This window comes from Neoarius graeffei, chromosome 23, assembly GCF_027579695.1.
Source record: "Neoarius graeffei isolate fNeoGra1 chromosome 23, fNeoGra1.pri, whole genome shotgun sequence".
NCBI lineage: Eukaryota > Metazoa > Chordata > Actinopteri > Siluriformes > Ariidae > Neoarius > Neoarius graeffei.
The window spans coordinates 20606521-20624776 of NC_083591.1; the positions used below are offsets into that span (position 1 = coordinate 20606521).

Genomic DNA, 18256 nt, shown 5'->3' on the forward strand with positions numbered 1-18256 from the left:
CATGCACTTTGGGATGAGAACCCTTCAACTGGTGCAGGAGTATGAGGAGGACTTCCAGAAAATTTGCAGATTACAGAAACCATTTCTGTTTCAACCTAAGATGCTGACAATCCAAGATTATCCCCACAAGCCTACGCTTGGGTTCCACCATCAAAGGACACAGAGCAGAAAGAATCCTCCAGAAGGCCCAGAACCAGCTTCTCAGTGAGCGAGTGAGACAAGTACATTTCACCATCGATGCCCTCCAAGCCAAAACTGAACTGATGTTTGAAGAATTGACAGCACTTATTCCCAGTGAAGTTTTGGAACGAGTTTCCCAGTTCATTGACAAGGCACAGCTCCCACAGCACAACAAAGGCAAGGAATGGCAGATACACAAATTTCAAACACTGCTGTCTAAAACCACCTCTTCCCACAAGACAGAAGTGCTGACTTGGAGGAAGAAATCTGACCAAACAACACAACCGGACATCCACGAGAAGTGGGTGAAGTTGTCTGACTGGGAACTCGCCCAACCAGAGAAGGACGTTTTATCCAAAGGACTAAACTTTGTAGTTTCACCAGAGCAGATACCAGTGGTAGATCTCATCACAGCCACAGAGTCAGCAATCGGAAACAACAACTTGACCAATACAGAGGTGGAACAACTTGGACTGAAAGTGTCAGCTGCCTTCGCCAGTGCGAAAGCACCCCCCACCCTCACCATCCAAGAAAGGAGGTTGCTTATATCGCTTCAAAGAGTCCGGAACATCACCATCCATTCTGCAGACAAAGGGAGATGCACAGTGGTGCTAAACACAGCAGACTACCACTCAAAGATGACCAGTTCCTCAGCGACACAACCACTGACAAAATCCTGAGGCAGGGTCCCACCAGCAGTTACAAAAAGTTGTGAGCTGCCTACAACTAGAAAAGGACCATGCCATCAACCAATCTTTGTACTTCAGGCTGTACCCTGGGGAAGCTGTCCCTCTTATTTATGGACTCCCCAAGATACACAAGGAAGGAGCTCCACTTGGACCCATCATCAGCAGTATAAACTCGGTCACGTATAACATTGCCAAACACTTAGCCACCACCCTGGCTCCTCTTGTCGGAAACACGCCATATCACGTCAGTAACTCCCACGTCAAGCATCCTGCTTGACCTCTGCCTGACCACCACCTATTTCCAATCAGTGTTTCCACAGACAGAAGCATGGATGTGCCATGGGCTCACCGGTGTCCCCTATAGTGGCCAATCTATACATGGAGGAAGTGGAAAACAAAGCTTTGACCACTTTTTCAGGAGTCGCTCCCAACCACTGGTTCAGGTATGTGGAGGACACCTGGATTAAAATCAAAACCCATGAGGTGGAAGCCTTCACAGAGCACATCAATGCAGTGGATATCAACATGAGGTTCACTCAGGAGAACATCAGTGGAAACAGCCTAGCCTTTTTGGACTGCAGCGTACACATCAAACAAGACAGAACCTTACATCACAGGGCTCATAACATTCTGACTACGGTAGAGGGAAAAGAGAAGGAGCAAAAGTGTATGTCAGAAGTGTGGGTATCCAAACTGGCTTTCGTCAAGACCAGAAAAAGACACATAATAGATAGGGAACGCTTGAACACAGTTAAACAAGACTGTAGTGTACATTTATGAGAGAATTTTCTAAAAATGCACCAACTGCAATGCAGATTTGGACATGTCACAAAAAGTTCAAAGATGAAGGCTGAGTTCAAGTTAGGCACGCATATAGAAAATTTGTGAAATTGTTGATGTTCTCATGTATACTAGTGCATCTCAAAAAATTAGAATATTGTGAAAAAGTTCAATATTTTCCATCAGTTATTTAAGAAAGTGAAAATGTTAGATTCATTACACAAACTAAAATGTTTCAAACATTTTTCTATTTTAATTTTAATCAGTATGGCATACAATATAAAAACATAAAACATCTCAAAAACCATCTCAAAAATTAGAATATTTCATTTTGAGTTTGAGTAAAAGAGTATGAACACAGTGTATCTCTCGGTCTGGTTCAGTACACACAACCACAATCATGGGGAAGACTGCTGACTTGACTGTTGTCCAGAAGATGATCACTGATGCCCTCCACAAGGAGGGTAAGCCACAAAAGGTCATTGCTGAAAAGGGTGGCTGGAAAAGGTGCACAAGCAACAGGGATGGCCGCAGTCTTGAGAGGATTGTCAAGAAAAGTTGATTCAAGAACTTGGGAGAGCTTCACAAGGAGTGGACTGAGGCTGGTGTCAGTGTATCAAGACCAATCACGAACAGACATCTTCAAGAAAGGGGATACAACTTTCGCATTCCTAATATCAAGCTACTCCTGAGCCAGAGACAATGTCAGAAGTGTCTTATCTGGGCTAAGGAGAGAACGAAATGGACTGTTGCTCAGGTGGTCCAAAGTCTTCTTTTCAGATGAAAGTACATTTTGCATTTAATTTGGAAATCACGGTTCTAGAGTCTGGAGGAAGAGTGAAGAGGCACAGAATCCAAGGTGTTTGAAGCCCAGTGTGAAGTTTCCACAGTCTGTGATGATTTGGGGTGCCATGTCATCTGCTGGTGTTGGTCCACTGTATTTTATCAAGTCCAAAGTCAACACAGCCATCTACCAGGAGATTTTAGAGCACTTCATGCTTCCATCTGCTGATGAGCTTTTTGGAGATGCTGATTTCCTTTTCCAGCAGGACTTAGCACCTACCCACAGTGCCAAAACTACTACCAAATGGTTTGCTGACCATGATATTACTGTGTTTGATTGGCCAGCCAACTTGCCTGACCTGAACCCCATAGAGAATCTATGGGGTATTGTCAAAAGGAAGATGAGAAACACCCGACCCAAAAATACAGATACGCTGAAGGCCACTATCAAAGCAACCTGGGCTTCAATAACACCTCAGCAGTGCCACAGACTGATCACCTCCATGCCACACCGCATTGATACAGTAATTCATGGTAAAGGAGCCCCAACCAAGTATTGAGTGTATAAATTAATATACTTTTCAGAAGTTGGACATTTCTGTATTGTAAATCCTTTTTTTGATTGATCTTAGGGAATATTCTAATCATTTGAGATACTGGATTTCTGATTTTCATGAGCTATAAGCCATAATCATCAAAATTAAAACAAAAAAGGCTTTAAATATTTCACTTTACATGTAATGAATATAGAATATATGCAAGTTTACCTTTTTGAATTAAATTATGAAAAAAAGGAACTTTTTCATGGTATTCTAATTTTTTGAGATGCACTAGTGTGTGTGTGTGTGTGTGTGTGTGTGTGTGTGTATATAAAATGTTTCTTGGACAAAAAGTTAGAGTTTTTGAAATGTGAAATTTCTGTTTTATGGATTAGGACAATTGCCATGATCAGTTTTACACTTGAATCTCCATCAACGAACAGTTGCTTTTGCTTTAACAAAAATAGACTTTACATTAAAACTATAATGAATTTCCTGGTTACTCAGTTGCACTTTTTGACCATAGAAGTGTGTTACTTATCACGCCATCTTTTATCATCCAAATGAGGATGGGTTCTCTTGAGGTTCCTCTCAAGGTTTCTTCATGTCATCTCAGGGAGTTTTTCCTTGCCACCATCTTCAGGCTTGCTCAGTAGGGATAAATGTGTATGTTTTAAAGTTTATATTTTGCTGTAAAGCTGCTCTGTGACAATGTCTACAGGACTCGACATTAACTTTTTAATCCACTTGTCCTGACCATGTATTAACTTTTCCTGACATAACCTTTTTATGACTATGTATTTACTAGTTCAATGAAAGGAAAGTGGTTGTCACACCCGTGCAACGGACTTTCACTCACTCTGAATAGCGCGCGCCTATCTTAATAGGCGCGCGCTATTCAGAGTGAGTGAAAGTCCGTTGACTCAAGCACAAGCACCTGCCCTGGATTAAGTGCAATCACCGCGCGCATGAAAGGAAGCTGCTTACACCTACATAGTGCGAATATTGTGCTGTTTATCATCATTACAGAGCCATTGTTATTGTATTATTTTCATGGTTATTGGCTCTCATTTCTGTGTCTACGTCCATTATTGTGCTTCACACTTTAGATGTTTATTTTGTGTCGTCCTTGAATGATTCGTTCATTTTGATCTAATCTTTTGTATGATTCGGGAGTAACACACTGAATTTCTCATGGAGACATTCATTTTTCATTGGTCTGTGCACGCGTGCCACTCGGGCTGATTTTCATTCACAAATGGGTCTTTTGGATCTGAGTCTTTCATTCACTTGTCACATGGCCAATTCATGTTCCCAGTGTAGGGATGATTGATTCCTTCACAAATCATAACCATAGGTCTTCATTTCTGGCTGAAGAGCATCGTTTTATTTGACTTTTTAAATATATATTTAAGCATTTTTATTTAACTTTTACATCCAACTTTGTCTGCCCTTCAGACAGAGAGATTGTTTATAGTGCATATATTGTTTATAGCAAATCCTGATTATAAATGAATGCATTCTAAATTTATATCAGGTTATTTTATGTTATACTTTGCCAAATATAGTCCTGTTTCAATACAGGAACAAAGTGTAGACTTTTAGCTGACTTGGGAGAGGCTAACGTTTGGTAATAATTATAGTGAGTGATTTGGTTATAAATCATAACTACTCGTCTTTCATGTTTGAGTCTCCCATTCATTGTTACAGCTGTCACAAGGACAGTTCTCTTACTCGAGACGAGTACTTGCTAATGTTAGCTGTTCAGCTGACTCAGAACATTTCCATAGCTAGTTCGCTGTGTGTAATGTAGGTATTGAATGGGTGTCTAATTTTCTTTCCATTGGAATGAGTTCATCCACTACAGGTCTTCAGTGACCAGGTAGGCTAATGGGAATAGCTATTATACAATGAATAGAATATTATTTACTCATGGGTGCAGAGCTCTCATGCAAGCGATTGAAATAATCAGTCTTTCAACTGAATAACTCCATAGGGATAGGCTGTGGTCCACAAGGTGGTTTGAGCTTAACAACAGTATACTTGTGTATGCTTATTATACTTGTGTTGTTACCAAGTAAAACAAACCATGTGGCTCTTAGTATCTGAGAACAATAAAGGCTACAGTGTCACTCTAGTTCCAGTGTACAAAATGAACAATTTATTCATTAAAAGATTTGTTCAATTTACTGAATGAGATTCAAAGATTTGAACTTCCCATCACTAGATGACCAGTCATGGTTGTTGTGGTCTGTCACCGCAACACGTAGTTACATTTCTGAAGAGGTGCATATCAGACTGTGGTGTAGGGTATATGGCTATGATGTACTCTATGGCATAGATTTGACAAGGAAATATAAATTGGCCTTTAAGCAATATTAACAGCAGCTTAGCGTGAACTTGGCACAATTGTTCATTGTGGATGCGATTGTCAGGGTTATTTCATGGTTCCTATGGTCCTCTAGCTCAAACATAGTTGCTGTCTGTGATGTGTAGATTAAAGATGAGATGAAACTGTTTATTGAGAGGTGGAAATTACTAGTGCAGTAAATGCAGTGTAGACAATATTCAGAGAATAGCTCACATGGAATTCAATTTCACAAGTTCTGCTTTTCAGTGGACACGTACCATAGGATAGAAAACATTCGGGCCACTTCAGTTTTTGCACACGTTGTGTTATTCAATTTAAAATGGATTAAATCTATTTTTGACCATTTAATCTACACACATTAATCCATAATGTTAAAGCAAAACCTGTTGTTTGTCTTGATTATCTTAATCTGTCATTAGAACTTGACTGGAGTAACAAATTCTAAGTCATGAAGTTCAAATTTTGATATATACAGTAGATATGGGCAGCATTACCAGGGGCACAATGGCCATCATTGTGAAATGGAAGATGATTAGAACCACTGGGACTTCATTGCCAAAGGTAGCTATCCAGCCAAACTCCGTAACCAGGCTAGAATGGCCTTGGTCACAGAGGTGACCATGCTATCGTGTGCTTCTCAGCGACAGTGATGAGACTGCGCACATTTGAATGCAGCCAAATACAGAGAGGTCCTTTGATGAAATCCTGCTGTACGCAGCCTCAGACTAGGGCAAAGGTTAAATTTTTAGCACAACAACCCAAACCATACAGCCAAGACAGCGCTGGAGTGGCCTTGCAAGTCTGAATGTCAGTGAATGACTCAGTCACACCCCAGCTTGAACCCTGAAGAACATCTTTGGAGAGATTCAAAGATAGAAGCTCATGGGCAATCTCCATCCGATATGAATAAACTTGAGAGGATTCCTCAGGAAGAATGGGAGAAACTAGAATCTTGGTGCCCAAATCTAGTGTGCAGAGCTTTGAGACCAAAGGTGCTTCTACAAAGGGTCTAAATACTTATCTAAATTAGGTTTTTTTTTTTTTTGATAGAGAATGTCTGTGAAGATTCTCAGTCATCCAGGTCATAGTAAACTGTGGGTGGTAAAAGAGAGCAACTGGACTTGCTTGAAGATTCTTGAAGACGTTTCACCTCTCATTCGAAAGGCTTCTTCAGTTCTGTCTGACTGGTAGGGAGCATCAGGTATTTATCCTCTCATGGATGAAAAGCTCATCTAAGGTGGGGTTTACATTAGACCGTATCGGCGGATCATCAGATTAACGTTTTTAAAACGATTAGTGTGCACACAGCAACACCAATACATGATTCGCGTGCACACAGCAACACCAATACACGGATACGCTCGGCTCCGCAGGCATCCTGTGCTCCAAATCACTCCGCCCTGAACAGCGAGTGCCCTCTGAAGGGTGCGCACTCTGGCCCTGCGCAGCTCACAGAGTGCGCGAGCTGTGATTCGGGACTGAGCCGCTGTGTGTGTGATCCCAGCACATATCACTTACCACTTGCAAGTGGAAGGATGGCAAGCCTAAAGACAATCATAACTACACAATGGGCAGTATTTGCATCAGTATTTGCAGTATTTTCATACTTTTATACTCTTTAATGAAAGGTGATACAAGGTGGAAGTCCGCGCCGTTTTTCAGCAGTCGCGTCACATGACCAACGCCAGCGAATCAGGAAGGTGGATGTCACAGTGACGTTGTCCAATGATGACGCCAGCTAGAGCTCAGCACAGCGTATCCGCGTATTCTCAATGTTTACACAGCACCGGACCAGACACGATCTAGATTGAATATGTGGACCCTGGCGGATTCCCGTTTCCCGGCGTTTCCAGGCGGTTTAATGTAAATGGACAGTGCATCCGCGAAGAAAACGAGACAGATACGGTCTAATGTAAACTTGGCCTAAGGTGTCATAGAGTCATCCTGTTGGTGTGGGTCACTGGGGGCTGGTTGTGAACAGCCTTGAGAGTCGTTAGGATGATCAATGGATTGCCCGTTATGGTGATCAATGGAATGCTGATTCTCTCTGTCCTCCTGTGAGTCACTGAAAACAGCTAGGTTTTGGTGTGCATTCAGTTGTCTGGGAAGTGTGCCAAGGACTGCATTGTAGGTGGCTGATAAATGATGTCTTAGACCCCCACCTCTGTTCAGTGATGGCTGTTCCAGGTTGACAAAAACGGCTTCATCAGCAGTATAAACTCTGTTACTTACAACATTGCCAAACACCTAGCCACCATCCTGGCTCCTCTCGTTGGGAATACGCCACATCATTTGCTACTAAAGTTGCAGACCTCAAACTAGACTCAGATGAAACCATGGTTTCCTACAACGTCATTTCTCTGTTCACCTGCATTCCCACCACAGAAGCAGTTGAATCTGTTAGAAAACGACTCCTTCGAGACAGCACCTTATTGGATAGAACGAACCTCACCACGGACCAGATTTGCACCCTGCTTGACCTCTGCCTGTCTACCACTTATTTCCAGTTTAATGAAAGTTTCTACAGACAGAAGCATGGATGTGCTATGGGCTCACCGATATCCCCTATTGTGGCCAATCTTTACATGGAGGAAGTGGAACATAAAGCTTTGACCATTTTTTCAGGAATTGCTCCCAGCCACTGGTTCAGATATGTGGATGACACCTGGGTTAAAATCAAAACCCATGAGGTGGAAGCCTTCTCTGAGCACATCAATGCAGTGGATATTAACATCAACTTCACTCGGGAGGACGTCAGTGGGAATAATCTATCCTTCTTGGATTGTGATGTACACATTAGACAAGACAGAGGCCTGAGCATCGAGGTGTACCGGAAACCCATACACACAGACCAGTACCTACTCTTTGACTGTCACCACCCACTGGAACACAAATTGGGGGTCATTAGGACCTTGCAACACAGGGCTCAGAATATCCCTACAATGATAGAGGAAAAAGAGAAGGAGCAGAATCACATCAAGAAAGCACTTTAGAACTGCGGGTATCCCAACTGGTCTTTCCTCAAGAGCAGAAAAAGGAACAGAACGGACAAGGAGGATAACAGGAACAAACGCAAGAACATTGTCATTCCCTACATTTCTGGTCTATCTGAGAAACTCAGGAGGATCTTCTACAAACACAACATTCTGGTAGATTTCAGACCCAGTAACACCCTGAAGCAGAAACTGGTCCACCCTAAGGACAGAATACCCAGACACAAACAGGACAACGTAGTGTATGCCATTCAGTGCAGTGAGGAATGCACTGACTCGTATATTGGGGAAACAAAACAGCCGCTTCACAGGCGCATGACTCAACACAGGAGAGCCAGTTCCTCAGGCCAGGACTCTGCTGTCTACCTTCATCTTAACAACAAAGGACACTCATTTCAGGATTGCAACGTACGCATTTTAGCCAGAGAGGATCGTTGGTATGATAGAGGAGTTAAAGCCATTTTTGTCAACCTGGAACGGCCATCACTGAACAGAGGTGGGGGTCTAAGACATCATTTATCAGCCACCTACAATGCAGTCCTTGGCACACTTCCCAGACAACTGAATGCACACCAAAACCCAGCTGTTTTCAGTGACTCACAGGAGGACAGAGAGAATCAGCATTCCATTGATCACCTTAACGGGCAATCCATTGATCATCCTAATGACTCTCGAGGCTGTTCACAACCAGCCCCCAGTGACCCACACCAACAGGATGACTCTATGACACCTTAGATGAGCTTTTCATCCATGAGAGGATAAATACCTGATGCTCCCTACCAGTCAGACAGAACTGAAGAAGCCTTTCGGATGAGAGGTGAAACGTCTTCAAGCAAGTCCAGTTGCTCTCTTTTACCACCCACAGTTTGATAGAGAATCTTTGTTTTTTTCCTTATGAATATTTTATTTAGATTAATGGGCAAGAAAGAAAATGTAATCTATTTTTTTTATATTAAACCTATAATACCATGCAAAAACTGAAAAGGTCTGATGATATTTTTTTTTTATTTTATATGACCGCTACTGTGGTTAAGTAGATGCTGTGTGCAATCCATGAGGAGCATTACACTATTCAAATATGAACTACTTGTTCTTTAACAGTAAGCATACAAATGATTCTTTCCCCCCACTGTTTAAAAGTGGGTGATGAATCTGAAAATTAGAATGTAATGTTTAAATTGTGCTGACAGGACTGAACTTAACTATCAATACAAGATAACTATGGAAGCAATTTTGTGCCAAAATGTTCATACAATACTTTTGAAATATCAAACGAAAACGACAAATCAAAATACAAAAAAAGAACAAAAAGTCAATTTTTTTAGACTGGCAAACAAATTATTCATGTAATCGTGCAAAATATCAGTCTATTACTCTTCAGAAACCTTTTATTTTTGTTCCGCGTCTTTCTCAGTTTTGCTTGACGTAATTTATTTTGGTTGCGATTCCAGCTTTCTCGTTTGCGCTCCCTGACTTTTTGCTTGCAGTTTTGGCACAAACTTGACGTGTGGGCGGGCTATCCAGGAATGCATTCCCATTGGCTAACTTGTGTTTGACTGACAGCTATGCTCAGCCATTCCCTACTCGGATTTTGGCGGACTGTTTGCCAAGTGACCGATCCATTGATGGTAAACAAGGATCGAGTGGACTTCAGTGGCGACTATGATACTGAATTTACACTTTGTTGAATTAATTCAGTATCATAGTCGCCACTGAAGTCCACTCGATCCTTGTTTACCGTCAATGGATCGGTCACTCGGCAAACAGTCCGCCAAAATCCGAGTAGGGAATGGCTGAGCGTAGCTGTCAGTCAAACACAAGTTAGCCAATGGGAATGCATTCCTGGACAGCCCGCCCACACGTCAAGTTTGTGCCAAAATTGCAAGCAAAAAGTCAGGGAGCGCAAACGGGAAAGCTGGAATCGCAACCAAAATAAATTACGTCAAGCAAAACTGAGAAAGACGCGGAACAAAAATAAAAGGTTTCTGAAGAGTAATAGACTGATATTTTGCACGATTACACGAATAATTTGTTTGCCAGTCTAAAAAATTTGACTTTTTGTTCTTTTTTTGTATTTTGATTTGTCGTTTCGTTTGATATTTCAAAAGTATTGTATGAACATTTTGGCACAAAATTGCTTCCATAGATAACATGCCTATTGAAAATGCAATGATTGCCTCCTATGTTTAATCTTTATTTAATTAAACTGTGCTAAATAATTTTATACTGTTTAAAATGGACAAGGTTTATTGTTAATAATAAAGATGTAAGGTTTATTGTTAATAATATAAATATGTACAGTATTAACTAAGAAGGTTTCAAACAAGTAAAAACTGATAGAAATATCTCAACATAAGGTCACACCAATTTAATTAGTTGGTTCTCGGATTTTTTCAGGAAAAATATGAAGCGAGCAGGCAAAATAAAATTAAAAAAATGCTCTGATGGTAAAATTAGCAGTGGAAATAGACCAAACAATACAGGCAAACCAGTAAACAGAATTTCAACATACTTGTCAAAGATTTTATGCTTCTGTTCACTGAATATCCTAACAATCACAAACACAGGCTTTGTAGGATTCCCCTCCACAGGCATGTTTCTTCCACAAGTCTTTATCTAAAGTCAAAGGGGGGATTTGATTGGTTTTCGGCATCACGTGACCTTTTCTGTTGGCGGGAGTTTGATTTCGATTTTTTTTTTCATTTTGCATTTTTTTCAAGCGGCAATTCCGAGAACCAACTAATTAAATTGGTGTGGCCTAAAGATGTCGTCTCCAATTTGTGCACTAGAGAATTTTCCACTGATCACGTTTTTATTGCAGTTCAAGGTAAAATATTTCTGATTTATCAGAGGAATGATGACTAACATTTCCATAATTGTAGAAATATTCAGATCCTGATGATGTATTGGTGAGGATAATCACTCTCTCTGTAGGTCCTCTGAACAGGTTATTGGCTAATTGTACATGCTGCTTTTATCCAAATTTCAGTTTTTATCTTTAGACTGGATAGAGCAAATTAACCATCTGCCTAGTCATAGATCACAGAACCTAATGCAGCAGTTCAGCAAGCGTTTTCAATTCGTCAAAATATTTTATTTAAATGCACTATTTCCGTTTGGTTGCAGCTCAACCCAATAATTAACATAAAACAGGCCTTAAAATGACAAACTAAAATGTATAAATATTGTAAAATAGCAAAAATAGTTTACAGTTTGCTAGCAACATGATGACTGGGATTAACTCTTAAACTGGTATCATTTACTAGGTGTCTGGTAGAAGGCTCTCAGACTGTTGAAGCCTTCTTGGCATTGTACGAGTACATGGATCCTTCCAGTGTGAGGGATGTGTTATCAGCTCTGCTGATGCTGCCCAAGAGCAGCCTGTTGGCTGATGGTGACAAGATGAGTTTATATGGCCAAGCTGTCCTGACAGTCCTCACCAAGAACATATCTAATGCTCGGTCTGGAAACGCCACCTTCTGTCTCTCTCAGGTGCACTTGCACAGTCTAGCTGCCCTCCATAGCACCTGCTACAGTGTTCAACTGGAAGATATTTTTTTACAGGTATGTATAGCACAGCTGAAGTTGAAACGGATAAAAACTAAAGGTTGCATAGACTAGTTGAGTAATAATGCATTCACTAGTCTGCACTGTGTGGGGGGGCAGTGAAGAAGACAGTAAAGAAACAAGCTTTAATTACTAGTCAACTACAAAAGTTTTTTTTTTTCTTCCCTTTTGCTTTAATGAGCACTTTTCATGAAGGGGAGGGGTGTGAGACCAAATGAGATCATTAAGAATCAGAAAGAACAGTCTAATGACTGTTCTTTCTGATTCTTAATGATCTCATTTGGTCTCACACCCCTCCCCTTCATGAAAAGTGCTCATTAAAGCAAAAGGGAAGAAAAAAAAGCTTTTGTATATAATGAGGAAAGACATGTACTTGACTAGATTTTTAATTACTAGACAACCAGTAAAAATTTGTAATCATGAACCCCTAGTAAAAACTGATTGATCTTAAACACTGTGCTTTTGTGGGCTGCTTTCTTTAAATAATACTTTTACTTTAAATAAAATTATTAATTTTAAATACTTGTCACTAAAATTGTTATTATTATTATTAATGTGGGGGTTTTTTTGTTTTGTTTTTTTGTAGGTGCTGCATAGAGAACCTGGCTGTGCTAAACTGATCCCCACTGATATTCTTCTCCACTGCCTGCAGTGCCATTCTTCTCTAGAGCTTGCAGCCCTACTGGTGCAGAACTGCTCCACTCACTGTCTAACGTTTGAGCTTTGGTGCCTAGAACAGACTGACTTTGCACCCATCACAGTTCAGAACAGTGGCTTCCTTTCTCTGCTGAGCAGCTACCTTCAGCAAGTTACCACTGAAGATCCCTGCAGACCTAAAGACAGTCAGTACTACTGATAAATTAACAGAAAAAAGGCTTACATTTTTATTTATTTTTTTAATTGATGTGTGAATATTCAGAAAGGGTTATATTGAGGACAGGAGCCTCATTTTTAAAAGCGGTAATTGTGTAACCCCACATTTGATTTTATAAATGAACAGTGAATAAACCATGAGTGCTGTGGGCAAGTGGAACAGCAGAACCACTCCCGTGACATCACTGCACATTATTATTGCAGTTAAATTTTCTTTTCTGGCTTATTACAACCTTTTTTTTTTTTTTTGCCTTCATGCACATATTTAGGAATGTGAGCCCAGAACCTGAGTTTCATTTATATGTAGCATTCTTTATAACTTCCAATTATGACATTTTGTCCTGTCATGAACAGTTAAAAAGGAAGTCCTGCAGATATTGACAAAAGCTTTGCTGGCTGAGTTGTCAAGCTCGGTGCTACAGGTGGATGCTGATGTGCCTTTGGAACTGTGTGTGGAGCTGCTCTCCAGCCTCATTCCACTGGGAGCTATGGCTTCGGATCTTACTCAACTAATATGTGATTTGCCTGTCCTCCTTGAGGAACCAGAAACCAGTGACCAAAGGTAATCTTGTTTAAACCAGAGACTCTGCATATTGACTGGGAATGGTTGTATTGAGCAAGTTGCACATTATCGTTGACATTCCCCCATTCCAGGATGACAGCAGTAGTAGCCAAAATTTCATAGTGCCAAATCTGTGCATGACTGGGATATGGTGACCAACTTGCAAATTCTTAAACATATAAACAAATGTAGTTGTTTGGAGCAGCAGTGAAACACCAAAACAGTCCTTCAAAAAATATGGCTGAAATGTCCACCCAGCCCATTGAAGAGTGGCCTAAAATTGACAGGCATCCTCATCTAACAGGATTGGTGCTATTATTCACATGGGGGGGAAGGAGTGGCAAATGCACTATCTGTTACAATTCAGTTTAATTTAGAATGTGACCAACTTTATTCTGAATCTGGGGTAGGCCTATCCTTAATTTGCAAATGACAGAGAGGGACTGTTTTGAAAGTGTCACTTGCCAAATTACCTCACTTGCCTATTAAATGATTAACACATCAGTTTAAAAATGTTACTTTTTACACACCAGATGTTTGTCCTTTTTTGACAATTTATTAATAATTGATTTCTTAAGCTGTCTTTTTAAATGGCTGAAATGAAGTAGTGTAAATGTTTTTGTAACAATAATGTAGCATGATCATTGCAATCTATACTATAAAATGTATCTGTCTCCTGTAATTGGTTTTTGCCAATTATCTAGATTTTATGTGTAGTGAATGGTTTTGGTTCAGGTGGCAGTTGGCAGACTTGATCACTGAGAAGCTGGCCTGTACACCAGAGTATTTACATTGGAGGAAATCTTTGCTCACGTCTGCCCTCCGCTGGTTGTCAACAACTTATAAGGAACACAAGAAGACACTTGTTAAAACTGAGGCGACCATGTTGCAGAGACTGAAGACACTGCTGGTATGTATAGAACATGTTTCTCTGCATGTTCTATGTTGAGACAGTTGTCAAATACAAAATCCCAAGTTCTTTTACCAAGTTCATTATTCCAGTTCCTTTTACCAAGATACAGCAGTCCACGATAATCCTGATCCTATTTCTTTATGGCTGTCAGTTTCTGCAGATTAATTCCTGAAGTAAAAATTGAACCTTTTAAAAGGTTATAACTATGTTATAACTTTGTGCAGGATACATTTATCATAATATTAAAAACAGTTAATCTTCAAGACACTGTTTTTATTTTATTTTTTGTTTATTATGAGAATAGCAAGTGTGTGTGTGTGTGTGTGTTTGCATTTGCATACTTCCAGGTCTCTCCAGAGGATATTACAGATTTGGACTGGAACATCTTTGTTAAGTCAGGTTTAAAGTGCGTGATTTTCTGAAGCTATGACCATTTAAAATGAACAGATTCACTAACCTGGAATATTAACTTGTTGAATTTATTTTTGTTTGTTTGTTTGTTTGTTTCATCACCAACCCCCACCACCTTTAAAAAAACAACAACAACAACAACAAAAAACCCTTAGATATCGCTATAAAGATGAAATGTTCCTGTGGACCCTGAACTCTTTATTGGAGCCAATGTATAGAAGTGGGCTAAATGCTAAAGGATTGTTGCCCATAGAAACCCTCTACATGATGGTTACTAGTCACTCTCTCTTCTTGCCCACAATGCTGGCACCCCAGGATGACATGGACATAAGTCCTTACTCTAAGGGTAAGAAGTGCTGCAGCCTATTCAAAAGTATTAAATCAGTATAATAACACCTGATTCAGTAGCGTAACCTAGAGTTCTACTGTTTTACTTCTTAACCTACAGTTCTCAGCTCCAGTCCTGGAGGCCCTGTGCCTGCTGAGTTATGTAGTTGTATAGAATCATATAATGTGGTCTCCCTTGCATTTCATGTCGCCCCCCCCCCCCCCCATTTCCCCCAGAGGCACTGGTAACCCTCCTGCTCACCTTGGTGAAAAAATGTCCTGAGGTCTGCAAACTCAATCATTTTCATGTCCTGCTTGGTGCATATGGAGCTACATTGAGTTATACAGGTAAATTAATTGTGTGTTTGTGTTACTGATAACGGATGTAGTCTGTACAAAATTATAAAAAAAAAATTATATCAGAAGATCTTACTCTTAAATGACTTATAAAACAGTTATACTAAGTTTACTTTTAAACCAACAGAATGTAACTTTTGGGGATTCTGGGACCCCTCTGAAATACACTATGGCCAAAAGTTTGTGGACATCTGACCTGACCATGTGAGACTTGCCCAAACTGTTGCCACAAAGCTGAAAGCACACAATTGTCTGGGATGCATTTGTATACTGTAAGCATTACGACTTCCCTTCACTGGAACTAAAGTGCCCAAACCTGTTTCATCATAACAGTGCCCTTGTGCACAAAGCAACATGGTTTGCCAAGGTTGATGTGGAAGAACTGAAATGGCGCTCGTGTTCCATTCATCCCCACTGAATAGCTTTGGGATGAATTGGAATAATGACTGTGCACCAGGCCTTCTTACTTCTCACTAGTTCAACACTGCTTTCAGATTTGTGTGTGTTTTTCGACAGTTGTAGTCTGAAGTTTACACATTTCATCATGGACGTGAAGGTCATGGTAATATTGGGCTTTCAATGATTTCTTTGAATTCTTCCAGACATTTGCAGAGCTACACCTCCAAATAACTTGTACTTGTCAAACAAACCCTTTTTATTTTGGCACAGAGAAGCTACCAGCTGTAGTCAATCATGATCCATTACTGGAAGTTAAGAGGCTTTGGCAAGTTAAGACATTTTGGAACCTTCAGCACCACTAAATTAATAATCTGTGAGTATATGTATATTTTAGACCCTGTATATAAAATTTTGACCCTGTGTTGATTTCAGAAAACCCAAAATAAATTAACTTATGCATCAAATTATTCTTTTTCTTTTATCAAAGATGTATGGTGTACAATCATTCTGCTTCATAAAAAGAGCAGTTCAAAGAAATAATTGAAAACCCAGTATTACCATGACATGAATGTCAATGATGAGTGTATGTAAAAATCTGACTGCAACTGTACATACATATAATGGGGTAAATTGAAGATCTTTTGTGTTTGTAATTTGGTCTGATATTTGTACAAATTTTATCAGCTTTTTAAAATAGAGTACCAAAAAAATTCATGGTGCCACTTTCAGCATACATTCAGCTTCAGTAAAACTCAAACATTATGTTGGTGAGGTTAATACACATTTTATAAATAGCTGTAAAGTACACAATACCCGTGATCTGTAAGTTGTAGATACGTTTGACAAATTCTACAAAAGGCTGGTGATGTAGTCAGGTCTACGTATTTACACGTTTTGGACAGGTAATTTTGCCTCTGTACACCACCACAAAGGATTTGAAATGAAGCAGTCAGAATGTGATTAAAGTGTAGACTTTTAGCTTTAATTCGAGGTTCACAGCAATCTTATTAGACTGTAAGAATCATGTTTGTGCTATGACAATGGCCGTTGTTTACTAGTACCAATGTCAGTACTGGGCACTGCTCTAAGAGTTAGATTTACATTTCGTAATAGTGAAGTCTGTTGAATCGCGTATTTTGTTGCCAGTAAAAATCACATGAATTGATTGAGATACTTATTGTCATTAATGAAGTACAAAGTTAATAGACAAGTAAAAAGTGACAATAAGATAGCATCAGAAAGTTAGAAATTTATTCCATGGTGGCCCCATAATCGAGGTATCGAGGTTTTGTTATGCAAAAAAAATTCTCCAGAAAATGAATGCAACCACACACGTTCAGCTCACAACAGCCAAAATGTCAAAGCAGCAAGTGAACGTTACTGACTTCTTTAACAAATCTAACATTGCAGAAAGATCCAAAACACAAGGTAATTAACACTGGTCAAGTTTGCAGTGACTGCTATTAGCATATAACAAATTATGCACAAAAAATGGACCATCCCTTTACGATTTTCTCCAGATCCAGGATGTCTTTTAGAGCAATAAGAGGCAGCATAGCGTTGCTTGTTTATATAATATGAGCCTGCAAGTGTATTAGGGGAGAGTGGGGATGGGGGAAACTTGGGAGAGTTTGTATTCCTATAAATTAATTTCAACCAGTGAGGTTGAATCACATTGAAGGTTAGCTGTTGCCCCTTAGAGTAACCTACTTCCTTTGGGGCCACAAAGCTGGACACTGCAGCAAAGTATGTGCAGTTAAATATTTTTGTCAACCAAAACTTGTATTTTCTACTTCAAAGTCCACCTCCATTCTATGGTGTAAGGTATGCTGGTGAATTCTGGATTTGTTAGGAATTAAAGTATGTAGCCTAGAGTTACCATATAGTGTTATTTATTAAGCTTAAATTATGTTGGGGGGGGGGATATTTTAGGGTTTTTGTTTGTTTGTTTGTTTGTTTGTTTGTTTGTTTGTTTGTTTGTTTGTTTGTTTGTTTGTTTCAAAATGGCCAAAGGGGGTGAGTTGGGACAGTTCATGGGTCCCCCCCCCCCCCCCCCCCCAAGTGGTTTACATTTACAATATTGTTTAAATTTTTTTTGTTAAAAATGTAAGAGTGTACCTGCACACATTTAATTTATATATATATATATATATATATATATATATATATATATATATATATATATATAAATAAAATGTGCAGGTACACTTACATTTTTAGTGAAAAAAATTTAAACAATTTTATAATACTCGAAAAAACCTGTAACCTGAAAAAAATGTTAACAATTTTATAACACTAGAAAAAACCTGTAACATAACACTCCCAACTCACCCCTTCTGGTCATTATGAACTTTCCATTCCATCTTGAGAATGGAACTGTTTTGTCTTGTTAGGTTTGGGTAAACTGACATTTTTCTATAACTTTACCAGCATTGTGTTCATACAGTCCATACATTATCCATTTTTGGTGCTAATTAAAAATTAAACATGTAATATTGGATCATTTTCCTTA

At 39.5% G+C, this 18256-nt stretch overlaps 1 protein-coding gene across 4 annotated transcripts in view; it reads left to right on the top strand.

The window, feature by feature from the left end:
* urb1 (URB1 ribosome biogenesis homolog) overlaps positions 1-18256 on the top strand; it is a 430640-nt gene that overhangs the window by 313284 nt on the left and 99100 nt on the right. For 2 of the 4 annotated variants that reach the window (XM_060905914.1, XM_060905917.1), the window contains 7 exons: positions 11602-11899; positions 12489-12744; positions 13130-13337; positions 14055-14247; positions 14598-14656; positions 14817-15007; positions 15226-15336. In XM_060905914.1, coding sequence (XP_060761897.1) covers positions 11602-11899; positions 12489-12744; positions 13130-13337; positions 14055-14247; positions 14598-14656; positions 14817-15007; positions 15226-15336 — 1316 coding nt within the window. The remainder of the gene's footprint in view (positions 1-11601; positions 11900-12488; positions 12745-13129; positions 13338-14054; positions 14248-14597; positions 14657-14816; positions 15008-15225; positions 15337-18256) is intronic. The other 2 variants (XM_060905915.1, XM_060905916.1) reach the window with 2 other exon arrangements.